This window comes from Anopheles merus, chromosome 2R, assembly GCF_017562075.2.
Source record: "Anopheles merus strain MAF chromosome 2R, AmerM5.1, whole genome shotgun sequence".
NCBI lineage: Eukaryota > Metazoa > Arthropoda > Insecta > Diptera > Culicidae > Anopheles > Anopheles merus.
The window spans coordinates 10,874,313-10,890,826 of NC_054082.1; the positions used below are offsets into that span (position 1 = coordinate 10,874,313).

A 16,514-nucleotide genomic window follows, 5' to 3' on the forward strand; every position below is an offset into this window, starting at 1 on the left:
CTCACCTTCTCTCCGCTGGCTGGCTGGCTGGCTGTACCAACGAGTTTCGATGCAAAAGGACACGGGCGCCCTTGTGTTTTAAGCTCCCCACGAACGGAACACGGCTCAGATGATGTCCTTCACGCGTTCAAGCACTGGGAAAACACCCACCGACACACACGGGCACGCGCTACCGAGAACAAACACACACACGCGCGCTATCGAGAGCGCGCGCACACACACACACACAGAATGGAAAAGGGGAGACGATGGTGCCCCGCACCCGTTCAATGGTACCGAACGGTCGAACGGACGGAGGAAAGGCCCGCTGCCCCGTGTCTGCACTGGTGAGGTGTTTCGCTTTTCCTTGTTACGGTACGCACTTTCGCTTTTCGATCGCCAGTTGGATTTTCACCTGTTTTCCCCGACCAGACCCAGACGACTTAAAAATCTAACAACACGAGCGACCAAACTGTGCGAAGGAAAGGTGCTGTCATGTCCGACACTGCGCCGAAGGTGAATAGAGCACGGGTGTGCGCTGGTAGCTGCGTGACAAATATTGTGGCAAGTGGTTTTTGATTTTTGTATTTCAAACGAATTGCTGTCAGTTTAAGTGTTAATGTTGAAGTAAATTTTAAGCTCAACATTTAAAATATTATTAATTTGCAAAATTGTTGCACTATGCTAAAAACAGAGGAAATTCAATCCTCGCAGCAAATCGTAGACACCTTGGGATAAATAAGAGCAATTTCATTCAAGAACTCAACTCGCCAGCTCATAAACGCAGCTCACAAACGTTTCCGAAGGGCTGACTGCTGTCGAAAACATCTCGGTGAATTCAAACTGGGTCAAAATAACGGTTTTCAAATATGCATTCAAATTTATTTAAATTTATAAATTATTTTATTATTAAATTAATAACATTTTTAATTAAATTAAATCTCAAAGGTTTTTGCATGTTGGAAATTAGTTTTTATCTGAAATTTCAAAACAATAAACTAATTTGAGGAAAGTTTATTGTTTCACATATTTAGTATTGTAAAAGTTTTGGCTTATTTTTATCTAATAACGTAAACATGAATACTAAAAACAAGTTAAAAAAGTGATTAGAAAATAAGATATAAAAAGTAATGTCATTGAATAACTTAAAATTATTAATTCTGTTGTACTAAGTCTTCGATTAATTCCTCTCTTGAACAGAGTAAGGGGTTGAGGCATATTTATTCATATTGGCCAATTTCCGATGCATAACGCAACATTCCACAAAGCAACAAAATGTGTGTTGAAACTTTCAACCTGTTAAAACAAATCATTTATCACATAGAACACATTCTCAATACTCAACTTCCTTAGCTGCCGTGAACCATTTACGAACCATTTGCCGCCTTGTAGCTACTAAACAAAGTACTATCTAGTACATGGGAGACACTACAAGCGATTATGTTCACTCTTCCGAGTGCAGATGCAGATCGAATCGAAGGTCGCGTATGCCGGAAAGACCCGACTGCTTCACGCATTGACTGCTAGTAGAAGCAGCAGCAGCAACAGATGACCAGGCGTTAACGTTAACACCTTTTTTATTGCATCAGAGTTGCAACTGACCGCCAAACGCACCAGAAGAAGGAAGCCGAGAAACATTCCAGCTTGGAGGTGTAACACCGCCGGTTCATTTCCGGACGCAAATCGAAGATGCGCACACCAGCACTGCCTTATGCTGGTGCGCAAACACTAGCTGCTAGTTTCGTAGCGTTTGGAGTGCGTTTTCTACGCAAATCGGTAAGTCGCTTACCTTGAGCGTCTCCCAGCATACGTACAAGGGGCCAATAGCGACATACGAGATCGCAGGACTGGAGAGAGAGTGTGTGGCCCCGACACGACACACCAAACAAGGAACTCCGGGTCCGGTTAGCCCGGTCAGTTTCTACGAGGGGAAGGGAAAGGTGAGCAGGGCACGGTGGATGTAAACATTTGACGCAAGGCTTTCTCGTCTGTGGGAGGAGTGGGGAAAAACCGAACCGACCGTACCAACCGAACCGGCCACAAGCTACTAAGCGTCTAGAGTTTTCGAACCCGAACCTCGGAAGCCTTCAGTAGCCATCGGACAGCGTCGTCGAGTGCAAGGTTTCGTCGTGCGACTTCATCGTGTTCTGCGTCGAGCGTAAGTGTATAATTTTGCTCGAGTGGGCTTTTTTGGGGGGTGTGTTGCATGTGATCGCGAGCATTTTATTCCCATCTTGCTGTGGCAAAGAAAGTGTTCCACTCTACTGTACTGCCCAGTGGATCGACTGGCGTATGCAGCGTGCCATTCGGAATCGATTTAACGGGGAAGTGTTAATACGTCTCAAGTTCACTGGACGTTCGCGCTCTACACGATCCATACTAATGAGCACCATTACGGTAAAATGAGACTGGAAGTTGGCTAACTATTCTTTTCACGTAGTACATCGTTTTCGGAGTGTGTGTGCGTGTGCGACTTCTGGAGTTGTCTGCAGAGTACTTCCTAGCGATTTTATAATTGTTTTCCGCACGTTGCACATACATTTGCAAAAGGCGATCTACGCACTCAGTCGATCGAATGCGCAACAAACTCTGGACAATTATCCGTGCCCTTTAGCCCCCCTGTAATGACCAGTCGGCGAAGGTGGGAGGTGATCTCATGGCATGCTCACGTGTGAAACTTGTTCGCCGATCATTCAGCGCACAAAGAGCACGAGCAAGACAAGTAACTTAGCTTCTAACAACTGTCTTCTTGCTAGCTGAAACCGCTTCACCTGTTAGACCTTAGCCTGTACCACTGCCAGGATAGGAAGTGTCCAAGTCCAGCCAATTGTTTGGCTTTCCATATTTTATTTGCGCTCACCAATTGCCTGACCAGCGAACCAACGCATCCGGCAACAAAAGCTGTGATTCGGTCGGTTGAACCTACCAAGCCGTGGTGCGTGAGGTAAAAGCTTTTTGAGCAAGAATCGGCCCGTCCCCATTGCCGCCCGTTCATTATTTATTTATCCGAAAGCTAGCTCAAGGTTGGATATGTTGGTGTATGTTTTTTATCGTCCAAAAATTGCGCTTCTTAAGACGGTGCCGTCGCGCAGCAATGCTATGGCCGTTGTTTACGCTCGGAATGGAATAATCAAGTCACAGACAGAGCATGTGAGTTGCCTCATTATGCACATCGGTCCGTTTGCTGCGGTGAGATACACCCGGGCAACAACCTGTGGCCGGCAGTGCTGAGCTGTCAAGGATTTTTGAAGTCAAACAGAAACAAAAAAACATTCTTTACCGTCTTGCCGATGGCTTTAATTTAGAAGACGTAACTTCTTGCCCCGAACCACGTCCCATATACCGGAGGATTAGCCATTTGAACGCCGAACGCAGTCAACCTCACAATGGAAACAATAACAACCCTCAGCATCCACGGGACAGGGACAGGGACGATCGATCATGGTATGCATTCGCTGCTGCGATCATGCTTCTCCTGCTCCTGTGGCGTTTCTTTGAATTATGCACCAGTCTGTGTCTGATTGCATAGCCCTCCCCAAGCGCCCGTACGGAAGTTGATCGTGTCGTTGCCGTGCCGGTCAGAATTGGGAAGAATAATCTGCCATCAACGTTCCGCTCACGTACGGGCGGGACACAGCACGCAGCAAAGCTTAGGACGACCTTCCCTCCTCTCCTTTCCTTTCTTCCCTTCTCTGCACACACACACACACACACACACACACACACTCAAACACGCATACCCTTTCGTGCTGATCGACAACACACTGCCACTGCAGGGGGTCGCCTCTGCGCCAACCCTTCCAACGGGCCTCGTGCCTTTATGTGCGTGTCGGACGATCATCGGCGGGTGGCGATCGTTATAAATTTAAAACGCGCTTTTCACACCGCCAGAACGATCATTCGCAGTCGTACAGTCTACCGGTGAGGAGAGTCCTGAATTTTGGTGCTTCGTCCCGCGAATTTCGGAGAGCTTCTCGCCCGTTTTTCTTTTTTCTTCTACCGCATCAGCCAAATCGCATCGCGTGTGAAAGTGAAATTGTGCAAAAGCAAAGAATAGAAACGCCAGCAAAAAAGTTCCACCAAGTTCCAGCCGTAACGTAAGTGTTCACAAGTGCGTTGTAGTTGGTGCTTGATGTTACGCTGATGACAGCGAAATTGTGCGCCCTTCACCTAGCCGCCACTGCAGCCGTCGCCGCATACCAAGCGATTGTTTGGGATGACGAGTGTCAGTTAGCGTGCTGCTGGTACTGCTGCCGTTCCGTTGCGTTATTATGTCATCTTTTTTTGGGGTACCCAAGGCCACCTTGGCTCGGTGTAGGGATGATTTGTGTCGGTAGAGGTCGGGAAGAAAGAAGAGAGCAAGCGGTGTAGGTCAAACGACGTTTGTATGCTTATTGTTTTTTCGCACAACATGGACGAGGTAGTTGTTCGTGGGAAGCTAAACCGTTAGACTCTTGAAGACCTTTTCAAACCATCAGCAACTGGTTTGCTGTGTTCAGATAAATTAATTGTTAAAGTAGTTAAAGTTAACTAGCTAATTTAGCTTAGAAGGCTCATACAAATCAAAAACCAATTGTCACACAGAGATCGCATTTGCATCCTAGAGTTACATAGACAGAATATCCCCACTGTGTTCACCCTTTGAATTGTACCTTCACTCAGCAGGGCTTCTAGGAAAGAAGATACATAATTCATACGTTTGTATAATAACGGTTTGCTGCATCAGCGAATTAATTGCCCCGTGCATCTCGATCGTTCATCTCGCGGTGCATCGTAAAGCTGTTGCACCCTGTTGGGTGCGTTTTTTGCATTATTGACCGTGCGCTAACCTGTTTGGCATGTTATCGGCTCAAACGGAAAAGTACCGATATCTGTATGTGTGTGTGCGTGATAGGGAGCTGATTTCTAAGCACCTACATCGTACATCGAACTTGGAACCGGGTCCGTAGCGCCCGTACGGGCCAGCTCTAATTATCGATATGCCTCTCACTCACCTGGATGCCCTTTAGTAGCTTGTTACTGCAATGGTTTACAGCCTCCAATGAGTGTGTTACGTTGGGAAATTAAATTGCTAAATTGCACAATATACAGCCTACAGGTTGGCCCGCGGAAAATGATGCTTCCCGGTCTTATGCACCTGTGCTGAGTTGAGATGTTAAACTCATTTTGTATTGATTTGTTCCCACTTCCCGCAGATTTTATCCCACGATCCGAGTGGCTACCGAGAGCGCATCCTATACTCCACCACCCAACATGAAGTCACTCTCTACCCTCGTTGTCGTCGCCACCTTTGCCGTGGTGTGCATCCTGAACGGTGTCGCGCACGCTACCGTGGTGGAATCGTGCGGAGGTAAGCGTTTCGTCACTTGACCGCCCGTTGCAGTCTATCGTGGTGCGTCGGTGCGCAGGAATTGACATTTGGTTCCCCTTTCCATTGGTTTCATTGCAGCCACCCGTAGCCTGGTGCCGATCGAGCAGAACACCGTCGACATTAGCAACTGCGAGAAAGGGCCCTGCCGATTGAAGCGCCGCACGACCGTTAGCATCAACCAGAAGTTCACGCCGAGTAAGTACGGTGCGATGTGCGTCCAGCGCGTCCAGCGATACTAATCGGGTATTGTGCCTTTCCTTACCCCCTCTCTTGCGCAGCGGAAGATGTAAAGAGCCTTAGTACGACCGTGTTCGCGAAGATCGTTGGCCTACCGTTGCCGTTCGTCGGTGTCGACGGTACGTCCGCCTGTCCGTATCTGTTCGCGGAGGACGGCGAAACCAAACTCGAGTGCCCGTTGAAGGCCGGCGTGCCGGTGGTGTACAAGCGTAGCTTCGATGTGCTCGAAATCTACCCGAAGATCCCGAGCATGACCATCCACTGGGAGCTGCAGACGAAGAGTGGCCGATCGATCACCTGCTTCGAGGTGCCGGCAAAGATTGTGTGAGCTGCGAGTTGCGGGCTGCGGGAGTAACGCGCAAGCGTCAGTGAATAGCATGCTGCTGGCCCGATCTTTTCGGGTAGCTTTCCGAGTGATAGGTGTATAGGTTAGCGTGAGCTGTTGGGTTATGACGAAAACGAAAACGCACGCAGTAAAGGGTGATTAATTTTTACAAAAAGGAAAAGTATTTTTTTAATCCACTGATATGATGACATTGAAAGTTATTTATGTAATATACAAGCTCAGAATATGATTACAGCATTACAAGATTAGATTATAAACATGCATGCTCATTATGAAATGGTTTCGTGCGTTCGATCTACGATCCAAATCGCATACAATATGGACAACCAACGACTGGTTGGAAACAGTTGCAGTGAGACCTGCTTGCAGAGACAACATGTTCCATCCAATGTGCGTCACGGCTCATACCGGCAATCTGTTTGCCATTTTGTTTCTAACATTGGCGATCAGCGAACTACACACGGCACCGGTTCATGTAATGTACGAACGATTCCAGCAGAACAATGGAACCGATCTGATCGATGCGGCAAACCTACGCATACGAAAGTTCAACCGCACGCTGACCGTGTTTGATGGAACGTTCGAGCTGTACCGTGATATGGATGACGACTACACTGTGAGTAGTATTTCTGGCTGAAGAAACCTTAGGCTTTGTTTGTATGTTTTTTTTTTTATCAACTGCAACTATTTATTGGCACTTTCAGTTCAGCGTGTCCCTTTCGTACAGCACGCTGGGAAACAATCAGTTTATCCGATCGCCATTCCGTCTACCGCAGCAGCACGTTTGCACCTTTCTCAACACAACCTACCGAGACTATCGGGAGTTCTACCGCCATGTGACAAACTTACCGGACGTGGGTACATGCCCGATGCCAGCCCAGCAGTACTATATTAGAAATAAGGTTCTGGACTCGAAGCTAATCAATAACTACTTTCAACCAGGGCTGTGGAGGTTTGATCTGTTGATATTAAAGAAGCATGTCGAGTCTCCGCTCTTGAGTGCTGAGGTATTGTTTAAGGTTTCGAAGGAAGATATTTTTTGAAAAGGGAAAATAAATAGATATCAATAACGCTACCTAGAAGTATCAGAGCATCAAATCATAACCAACGAAATCATAACCAGATCGAGCTTGATTAACGAAATGAATAGAAATAATGGTTAAGATCACAACAGTAACGTTCCAGTAAATATGAAAATAATTTTTAAAAACGCTTTTATAAATCACTATTAGATTCAAGCAACACAAAAGGTTTACATTCTACTTATACCATTGCGTTTTACCAGACTAGAATTGTTGTTCATATATCGTAGGAGACCTTTATCTACTTTGTATTACATGCTGCTTCCTGGACACATTTCATTTCTAACATGCCATCACAAATGTGACAACATGCTATCTTTATAGGAGACTATTAATACCCCTGCACGTCTGTGCTCTTCCAACAGTCATTTTCAATCCCATCCCTCAGCTCAGTCCCATGTGTTCGATTCTCCTGATAGTTACATTGGCCGTCGTCCTCTTCCTGGTTGCCCCGGGCGATGGACTAATGCGCGTAGTTCTCGACTTTGATCGCTATGAAATGTTCAATGGGACGGACTTCTTCAACATGGAAAAGTTTCGCGTGCGAAAGTTTAACCGAACGCTGTCCGTGATGAACGGTACCGGTGTGCTGCTGGTCGATCTGGACGATCGCTATACGGTAGATGCTGAAGGATGGTTTGCTTCTAGATCGTGGTATACACTACATTTTGTACTTGTTTTCCCCTCAACCGGTGCTTAGTTTGGAATAGATTTCGCACGCAGTGCACAGGGCAACAACCAGTTCCAGGCGTACCCGATGAAGCTGGCAGCGAAACCGTTCTGTGAGTTTGTCAACCTGTACTATCGCGAGTATCAGCACCTGTTTCTGAAGTACACCAACCTACCGTTCGTACCACCGGAAGGCCTGTGTCCGTTCCCGAAGGGCACATACTGGGCGAAGGATGCACACATTGACTCGTCCGTTATTCCGGTGGTAGTGCCGGAGGGGCTATGGCGATGTACGATCGATATGGTCGATACAGAGAACGGTGTGTTGGTTTCTCGTGGGATGATGTTCGTTCGACTGACCAAGGAGCTGGCTTAGAGCACTACTAATTCCTTTAATTGAAATTTATCAAATTAAGCTAACAAAATGAGTTTTACTATATAAATCAATGATGCCAGTCTGATTATTGCAAAGCATATTTTGATTATAATTCAAACTGCACAAACTGCAAATCTAGATCACATTAGTGCAAAAGGGTATGAAAAATAAACATATTAATTTTCGGTGCATTTATTATGTAAATCTAAGGCAACTCACGCTTTGCTGAAAGCTGTTTTTCGACAACAACAAAAAAATGCGATTTTGCGTTAAATTATGTCTTATTACTATGTTGTGAAATATGTATACCATACATATTATTACTTGTGGATTCTTATTATTATTTTATTTTCGCAGATCTAGTTGTTAGTAAAAATTTCCCGATGTTTATGATTATATCTAGACCGACTTAGATTATTGTTTATATATTGAACTGTTTATTGCTACTGTTCAAGTTGCAGTCATCAACAATTGGTGTTATATACTAAAACACCGACAACAACACTTTAAAACACCACATTTGGCACTTAGCATTTGGCATCATTAAAAACTCAACCACCAAGCTATAAATTACTATAATTAGCTCAGCACATGCGTGATATGATTGTACTAACTTCAGATAAACTCACACATTTTGAAAAAAAAAATACATTATTTCAATTTCCCTCTACATCGACTGTTCTACACAATCAGAAGACATAAATCATGTCAAATATCCTGTTTTCAATCTATAAAAACCTTCATAAAATGTGTGCAAACAGAACAAATTTTGTAATACATCTGTCACGTGCTTTCCTAACATGCAAAGCGCCATAGTAGCGCTGCTAAGCGTCCTGGTGTTCTGCTGCTACAGCGTGCAACCATGCAACGGGCTGCTGAAGATAATTCTGGACTTTGATCGTTGGGAATTGGCAGGTGGACAGGATATTGTCAGCATGGAATCGATTCGTGTGAGGAAGTACAACCGTACAGTATCTGTGCTCAATGGAACAGGAAGGCTACTCGTTGATCTGGATGATAAGTATGAGGTAGTTGCGATAGCATTCCGATTTCCTGACCCTTTAAGCGTTCACTAACAGTTTTCCCTGCGACAGTATGGATTTAGCTTTGCCCGCAGTGCCCTGGGAAACAACCAGTTCAATGCGTACCCGATGAAGATACCCTCACGCCCCATGTGCCAGTTTCTCAATACGTACTACCGCGAGTATCAGCATATGTTTCTGAAGTACACCAATCTTCCGTCCGTACCGGAGGAGGGCCTGTGCCCGTTTCCGAAAGGCACGTACTGGGCAAAGGATGCATACGTTGACTCGTCCGTCGTACCGCAAGCCGTGCCGGAGGGGTTTTGGCGGGTACGTCCCGAGCTACGGTTGGTGGAGACGGGAGAGGCGGTCGCAACTGGATCGTTCTACTTTAGAATAACCAAGGAGTGGTATTAGGACGTAGTTTTTCTTCGTCTTCAGGTCATATAAAGTTCATCATTATGATTTTTGTTTACAATATTGAAATGCAGTTGTTTAAAAGTGGTACTACTTTTTTATCCCTTTGATGTCGGTTTTGCTAATGAATGGACTAAGTATACTCTCAACCTTTTGCAAAACCTTTTTGTGTTGTTGACTGATGTTATGAGATGTTTATCTATGTTTAACTACAAGCTACGCATTGCCTTCCGGACTCAAAGTGCACCATGACACGCCACAATAAAATAAAAATCGCTGTATCTTTCTCGAAATGGGCATTACTTTTCGTGCAGTTTTGCATGATGCGTTCGATTCTTCTACTAGCCTGCTTTGCCGTGACCCTTATCCTCATCGTCCCAGGAGAAGGGCTTTTGCGCGTCATCCTGGACTTCGATCGATGGGAAGTTAATAACGGATCAGCTTTCTTCAACATGGAAAAGTTTCGCGTGCGAAAGTTTAACCGAACGCTGTCCGTGATGAACGGTACCGGTGTGCTGCTGGTCGATCTGGACGATCGCTATTCGGTAACTGCGATGCGGAATTAAGCTTGTGTAGTAATCACATATGACGGTTGTCTTACCTTCACCTCTCCCACAGTATGGAGTGCATTTTGCACGGAGCGCTCAAGGCAACAACCAGTTCAATGCGTACCCGATGAAGCTGGCAGCGAAACCGTTCTGCGAGTTTGTCAACGTGTACTATCGCGAGTATCAGCACCTGTTTCTGAAGTACACCAACCTACCGTTCGTACCACCGGAAGGGCTGTGTCCGTTCCCGAAGGGCACATACTGGGCGAAGGATGCACACTTCGACTCGTCCGTTATTCCGGTGGTAGTGCCGGAGGGGCTTTGGCGAGCCACAACTGATCTGGTCGATACGGTAACTGGTGAGCTGGTGGCCCGTGGTTCAATGTACGTTCGCTTAAGCAAGGAGCTGATGTAAATTCATTAGAAAGGTGAAGAAATCCTTCTCAAAGTGTTACAATGGGGTATAACAAATGAACATGTATTTAGACTAATAAATATGTAAAAAATACTTCTGAAAATTGTTAATTTATTAAATTGCCGAAGTGACCTTGTGGATGGATTAAAAGGACTTTACGCGCTGGGTTGTCCGGTGCCATGCGGTGGCATAACATGATCGCGGGCTGGTGAGCTTGATACGCTGCCTGCCAGTGTGGTCAACGTATATCTCGTGCATCTGAGGATTTTCCTCTCGAGGGTGGCTAAGAAGGTTCGGACAGGGCCTAACTGCTTTCTGAAGCTATAGAATGACCGGTTGGTAGCCAGCATCCCTGCGCGCCACTCAAAAACTAATACTATCCATCAGTATTGCTGTTTATTGTAGTGTTAATGTTAACAATGATCAATTAAAATGATAGTAAAAGATTATTTTTGATTTGGAGTTGTATTTTTTCTAATTTTTTCATACTCAAAATGAACGGTTGGGCTGTATTATTTAACGATCTATTATTCCGCGAGTGTCAGACGAGGGGCTTCTGTCTCTTCTGTCGTACCGGATGCCGTGCCGGATGTGTTTTGGAGGGTGTGGTTGTCAACACTGATTACATAGAGCTCACAAAATTGCACTAAAGCACTTATAAACCTATATTTAATACATAATGCGCAAGGACGATAAGTGGATGTTGTTGGATTCTTCTTTTATGACTCCATTATTGTAATTATTTATTACAACGCAAACTTGCTACGGGACGACAGTCTTGCTGGGAATCGTTTCAAATGATTCGCCAGCCTCGAGGTACCAACATCCTTCCATTCGGGGGCCCTTGTCGCTGGTGCTCTGTCCTCTTATATACATACTGCATACTACAGCCTAGCGATCTTCGTTGCTAAAAAGATCTTCGGCCCTAAATCGGCGGGGCCACAGCAGACCGCATAGGCCGCCTATCGTTAGATCCGCCGCTGTCTAACACAACAACTTTCTACAATACGAATACAATTTCCATCAGTTCAGAGTTTTTTTTTTTATTTTTAAGTTTGACTTAGATAATTCACTAACATGTTAATCATATGTTTACGATTTAATTACTTCTATTAAATCTATGGTGATTTCCGATTATGATTTTTTAATGGAAACTAATAAATACATGATATTGAAATAAAGCATTCTGGGCAATTAAATGATGTTTTCTGTGATAGCTTAAAATTACTGTAAATTAGATCATTAGTTAATGCTTTCAAGTCCCAAGGGTCATGGTAGTTTATTTTCCTTGAAATACTTCCGTTCGTTGAATGTTACAAATGCCACGCGCTTGTTGTACTTTATCAATCAAAAGATTATCTTGCTGGAAATTAACACAACTATACCATCCATGAACAACATGCACACGAGCAGTGGGTCTATATCATTATATATTCTCTGTGGGTAGCGAATATAATGATATAAAATGGATGAATCGTTTTTATGTCGCTTTCAAGCGGCCTCAACCATGCGCGGCGCATCACCGATTGCCCTGTTCGTGACAGTTACGATTGCATTCTATCTACTCGATCCGAGCGCAGGACTCATGAAGGTGATAGTGGACTTTGACCGGTGGGAACACATCAACGGATCGGACATCTTCAACGTGGAGAAGCTGCGCGTTCGCAAGTTTAACCGAACACTGTCGGTACTGAACGGTACCGGTGCGCTGCTGATCGATTTAAGTGACAAGTATGAGGTATTTTTTGGCGAAATCATATCGTTTTCTTGAAGTCCTACAGCTCTTTAACGTTTGCCTTTTTTTCCAGTACGGGGTCAGCTTTGCTCGGAGTGCTCAAGGTAACAGTCAGTACGATGCGTACCCGATGAAGCTTGCATCACGACCATTTTGTGACTTTGTCAAAACGCACTACCACGACTATCAGCATCTGTTTCTGAATTTTACTAACCTACCGTTCGTGCCGGACGGTGGCCTGTGCCCGTTTCCCAAGGGCGAGTACTGGGTGAAGGATGCATATATTGATTCGTCTGTCATACCGATCGTCGTACCGGAAGGGTTTTGGCGTGCTACGACCGAGCTGCGGATTATTGAAACAGGTGAAATCGTTGCCCGTGGTGCAATGTACGTGAAGATAACAAAGGAGTATGTTTGAACGTATAAGCTTTGTTCTATTGCTGAAGCAAGCAGAGGACCTGCTGTGAAGGCCCTTAATAAAGAAACACTATTTAACTCCAACATCATCAATCACAGTGATTCTTCAGGACCATCAATCACGTCTGTAAGAGTTCTTTACGTATTGAGGACACTCCAGGATTTAGATAGAGTAACGGGAAACTCTCGATCTCCTTTGAGCGTAAAGATACCCGCAAAAAGACTAAAACCGATATTCACCTTTCATTTCTAAAGTCAAATATAACTGCATCCCAACTGGATATACGATTACATACAGGATTACATGCAGGTTTATAGTTTCAGGGTTAGAAATTTGTTTTAAGTCTTAAATTCATCCATTTTCTCTTTCCATACACACACATTTGATGTTTTTTTTTGTACTACAATCGATTCAATCTTTAATCCGGAAATGCGATTACATAATACTAAAATCCCCAAGCATATTCACTGTACTACAATACGCAAATAGAACTTAACGAATCAAAGGTCGAAAAGCATTCCATCCACTACTCTTTCGGCTTGACCGTGTTCAATACCGAAATGCCGGAACACACGCTGTCCCCCTTCATCAGCATCATCTCCATCTTCCATCGGCCCTCGGACATCATCTCGCTGTACGGTTCGGTGTCCAGCACGTAGTTCTCCATGACGTAATTGGCCACGGGCAGCGGACACGTGTCGTAATGGGGGAAGTTGCTCACCTTTGCCAGCTCCTCGTAAAAGTACGTCTTGTAGATGGTGCGCATCCACTCGCACAGTGGCTTCTGGAGGTCCATCATCACCTCGAACTCGCTGCCATCTGCCAGATCGGCCCGGGCTACCAACGCCTTTACCGTGTAGCTATCGTCCAGCTCCTTCAGCTGCTGGACTTGCGCACCCATGTTGAACTTCATCTCCGAGATCTTCTCGTAGCTGTAGTTGTACGTGAAGTACTCTCCCGTGTCCCCGACCCGTTCCAACTTGTCGATATGAACGTCAAAGTTCTGCGAATGTAAAAAGGGTTAATCGGTACGCTTAGTACGCTTGGTGCAGAGCAAAATCCCCACCGTCACTTACCATGTTTGCCGCAGCTCCATACCCCAACGCGATGCAGGCAAGTGATATGTAAGCAAACCTCCAAAAGGCCATCCTCACCTATATTCCAGCTCCGACGCGAATCGGACCTGCTTAGGGAGCAATGCAGCGCTAGCTCGTCTTATGTACCCGTACGGTGAGCCGTATCAAACCGGAAACTACCGTCCGGAAGTTGCATGTTTTTCATACACAAAAACAACCGGTGTGGCCGGGTGCGATGTGCGTCCCTGTCCCCAAACGTAAGTGTCTACGACTCACGCAAAGCCAAACTAAACGTAAAAAATCGCCAACGTTTGAATGAAATGGAGTCGAGTGTAATCGTGATTGAAAACAATCGGCGGGTGGGCAATGCGTTGCCGGGTTGAATCGATCCTTATCTCGCTGGCGGTTCTGGGTGGGTCGAAAGAATACACCCCCCGCTTTGAACACGTTTGCACAGCAGGCTGGAGTGGTTGTACGAGTCGTGTAGCATCAGTCGCATTCGCGGTAACAAACCAAACGGTAGCTCTGCGTCATCTGTCTCGTCTCGCGCCCAATACATCCTTGTGCAGTTTGTTTTTACTTCATTACGACGCACCGCAAGCGAGAAAGTAGTGATTGTTTGAACATGAAATGGACTGGGTGTTCGTTCGCTGTGCTGTGCCTGATGTTCCTCTCTAGCACGGTGGTGGATGGTGGCATCCTACGGTGGTGGGATCGTTGGTGGAAATTCCATCGAAACCCATTCATCAGCTCTAGTCTCATCTTTGAGGATTGTGGTAAGTAGAAGCTGGAATACTCCAAGCAATGATGTACCTTCAACGCAACAACAGTTTTAATTCGGTGACCGTATTTCCTGGATATTCGTATCTGTAAACACAAAATGTCACGTCCAAAGATTGATTGCATGCTGTTTTTGGAACCGCCGTTCCACGCTCGATAAGTGCCCGTAACACGTAAGCTGCTGCTAGTGCAGGCAACATGAAGTATTTTTCGAATGATTCTTACAAGATATTTCTTAGCTGAGAATACCGCGTTACACTCTTAACATTCCTCGACATGGAATCAACATTTGTGAGATACAGCTCTGATTAATGACAACCAACTGCTCTTTATTCAGTGTTGTCCGTTGCTATGCATTTTCGCTTAATTTTTGAATAGATTTGTAATAACTACAATTACAAAACTACAACATCATTATTGTGAGTGTTTGATTGCTAAATTTGAGCGTATGTTTGATTGCTCTATTGCTTCACGGGATAACTGCAGTGTTGGACATCCCTGCTCTGCACGCAAAAGCCCGTGATTGATGGTTCATTAATAGAACTGATAACTCAAGTTCTTCGTTTCTGTTGTTCGTATCGCCGACAAGGTACAAAGTGCGCGGGTCCTAGTCAACATTTGACGTACAACACGTAGTACTGCAATTATTCGGAATATTAAGCATTCTAAAAACAAAACACCCAAAACACTAAATGAACCGCTGTTTAATTTCTCGTTTCCCCACAGGCACCAAGTACGATGTAATATCAATTAATCTGTCAAGTTGTGCAACGGCGCCCTGTACGATGCATCGCGGCACAAATGTTACCGTGAAGGCTGAATTCAGCGCCAACGGTAAGTATGCCTCGTTATGGTGGCGTAGGAACACTGAAATCACAACAAACACTCACACATACATGATACACTTGATGGTACAACAAAGCGTTCAAACCTTGCCCACCGCCACCAATTCTGTCCAATCGATATCATCCGTGTCTGTGTAAACCCATCGGCAATGTCCTTATTACCAAACGTCTCAAGTGGCGCTTTACCCGTGTGCCATAACGAAGCAGAACAATCGATTAATACCATACAGCACCAAATATTTACAGTAGTTGTAAATTGGATTGCTTTTTAATAAATTTATTACACTCCCCTTTCTCTATCCCCTCGCGTACCGCTAGGCGCCTCTACGGACAGTGTGCTCAAGCACGAAGCGTACTTTATACTGAACAGCGTAAAGACGAAAGCCGTTATCACTCCGACCACCTGTGAGGGCAGCGTGTGTCCGCTCCAGGGTACGCAAGGACTTCTGTTCTCCGCAGATATCTACGTTAATGCGGATCTTCCACCGGTAAGCTTTGGAGTGGACGACGGAGCTTACCGGCTTTTGTCTCCGGGGAGGAACAAATGGGTTGTTTTGCACCGTGCGTACTTACGCTAACCATTCCGTGTGTATCTCTCTATCCATCTGTCCACAGATTAATGGCAAGCTTCGCTGGGAGTTGAGAAATAAGTGGGGCGATGTGCTGCTTTGCTATCAGCTACCAGTTTGTATCGAGTGAGTGGACTCGTGACCATACCGATCGGCTAGCCAAACCGTAGCCGTTCGTTCTGAGCTGCATCAATGAGATTAGAAAACGTTTGAGATTGTAATGCTATTAGGGGTCAATAAAGATGTAGTTTTTCCGTTCTTTTAAAAAACTCATTCACCTAAAATAAGAAATATATTACTATGTGCTGTCCTAAGACCAGATAATAACTTCTTAAAATATATTGACTTTTATAATATATCGACTTCGAACGCAAACGAAACAAAGAAAGATGAAAATATTATTTTCAGTTAAAAATAAAAGGTCGTAGTTAAAAAGTTCAAAAAGATCAAAAAATATTAGACATACTAATATTCAATGAGTCTTTTATCAGTTCTCTTATATATAATGCGTTTCACTTGAATCGGATCTTCATTGTTATTGGTTTTTTAGTTAATTGTTCATGCCTACACTGCGAAAGGTTGAGGTTTTCCCATCTACACCCTTAACATTACCTACTAGCGCTCTCTAG

The 16,514-nt window shown here is 44.9% G+C and overlaps 9 protein-coding genes across 9 annotated transcripts in view; 7 read left to right on the forward strand and 2 right to left on the reverse strand.

Annotated features, from left to right (window-relative positions):
- The window catches only part of LOC121603624 (sodium/potassium-transporting ATPase subunit alpha), a 66,695-nt gene extending 66,226 nt beyond the window's left edge, over positions 1 to 469 (reverse strand). Inside the window, exon 1 of the mRNA XM_041932636.1 lies at positions 6 to 469. The gene's annotated coding sequence lies outside the window, so the exon portion shown is untranslated. The remainder of the gene's footprint in view (positions 1 to 5) is intronic.
- A 3,265-nt stretch (positions 470 to 3,734) lies between these two features.
- Positions 3,735 to 6,026, forward strand: LOC121589909 (ecdysteroid-regulated 16 kDa protein). Its single transcript, XM_041909165.1, has 4 exons — positions 3,735 to 4,076; positions 5,175 to 5,329; positions 5,429 to 5,545; positions 5,629 to 6,026. Exons 2-4 carry the CDS (start codon positions 5,233 to 5,235, stop codon positions 5,913 to 5,915), a joined length of 501 nt encoding a protein of 166 aa, XP_041765099.1. The 5' UTR covers positions 3,735 to 4,076; positions 5,175 to 5,232; the 3' UTR covers positions 5,916 to 6,026.
- Positions 6,027 to 6,152: 126 nt separating this feature from the next.
- LOC121589908 lies at positions 6,153 to 7,008 on the forward strand. Its single transcript, XM_041909164.1, has 2 exons — positions 6,153 to 6,549; positions 6,638 to 7,008. The coding sequence occupies exons 1-2, from the start codon at positions 6,196 to 6,198 to the stop codon at positions 6,974 to 6,976; spliced, it is 693 nt and encodes a 230-aa protein (XP_041765098.1). The 5' UTR covers positions 6,153 to 6,195; the 3' UTR covers positions 6,977 to 7,008.
- A 389-nt stretch (positions 7,009 to 7,397) lies between these two features.
- LOC121589886 lies at positions 7,398 to 8,206 on the forward strand. Its single transcript, XM_041909114.1, has 2 exons — positions 7,398 to 7,634; positions 7,716 to 8,206. The coding sequence occupies exons 1-2, from the start codon at positions 7,413 to 7,415 to the stop codon at positions 8,058 to 8,060; spliced, it is 567 nt and encodes a 188-aa protein (XP_041765048.1). The 5' UTR covers positions 7,398 to 7,412; the 3' UTR covers positions 8,061 to 8,206.
- A 654-nt stretch (positions 8,207 to 8,860) lies between these two features.
- Positions 8,861 to 9,499, forward strand: LOC121589915. Its single transcript, XM_041909171.1, has 2 exons — positions 8,861 to 9,088; positions 9,155 to 9,499. Exons 1-2 carry the CDS (start codon positions 8,861 to 8,863, stop codon positions 9,497 to 9,499), a joined length of 573 nt encoding a protein of 190 aa, XP_041765105.1.
- A 327-nt stretch (positions 9,500 to 9,826) lies between these two features.
- LOC121590133 lies at positions 9,827 to 10,517 on the forward strand. The gene is made up of 2 exons (XM_041909542.1): positions 9,827 to 10,044; positions 10,118 to 10,517. The coding sequence occupies exons 1-2, from the start codon at positions 9,952 to 9,954 to the stop codon at positions 10,460 to 10,462; spliced, it is 438 nt and encodes a 145-aa protein (XP_041765476.1). The 5' UTR covers positions 9,827 to 9,951; the 3' UTR covers positions 10,463 to 10,517.
- A 1,427-nt stretch (positions 10,518 to 11,944) lies between these two features.
- LOC121590132 lies at positions 11,945 to 12,684 on the forward strand. Its single transcript, XM_041909541.1, has 2 exons — positions 11,945 to 12,200; positions 12,271 to 12,684. Exons 1-2 carry the CDS (start codon positions 11,970 to 11,972, stop codon positions 12,613 to 12,615), a joined length of 576 nt encoding a protein of 191 aa, XP_041765475.1. The 5' UTR covers positions 11,945 to 11,969; the 3' UTR covers positions 12,616 to 12,684.
- Positions 12,685 to 13,003: 319 nt separating this feature from the next.
- On the reverse strand, positions 13,004 to 13,928 carry LOC121590245. Its single transcript, XM_041909728.1, has 2 exons — positions 13,692 to 13,928; positions 13,004 to 13,618 (listed from the first exon to the last, which is right to left on the reverse strand). Exons 1-2 carry the CDS (start codon positions 13,761 to 13,763, stop codon positions 13,142 to 13,144), a joined length of 549 nt encoding a protein of 182 aa, XP_041765662.1. The 5' UTR covers positions 13,764 to 13,928; the 3' UTR covers positions 13,004 to 13,141.
- A 222-nt stretch (positions 13,929 to 14,150) lies between these two features.
- On the forward strand, positions 14,151 to 16,142 carry LOC121590246 (NPC intracellular cholesterol transporter 2). Its single transcript, XM_041909729.1, has 4 exons — positions 14,151 to 14,467; positions 15,198 to 15,305; positions 15,635 to 15,804; positions 15,932 to 16,142. The coding sequence occupies exons 1-4, from the start codon at positions 14,317 to 14,319 to the stop codon at positions 16,013 to 16,015; spliced, it is 513 nt and encodes a 170-aa protein (XP_041765663.1). The 5' UTR covers positions 14,151 to 14,316; the 3' UTR covers positions 16,016 to 16,142.
- Positions 16,143 to 16,514: the final 372 nt, after the last annotated feature.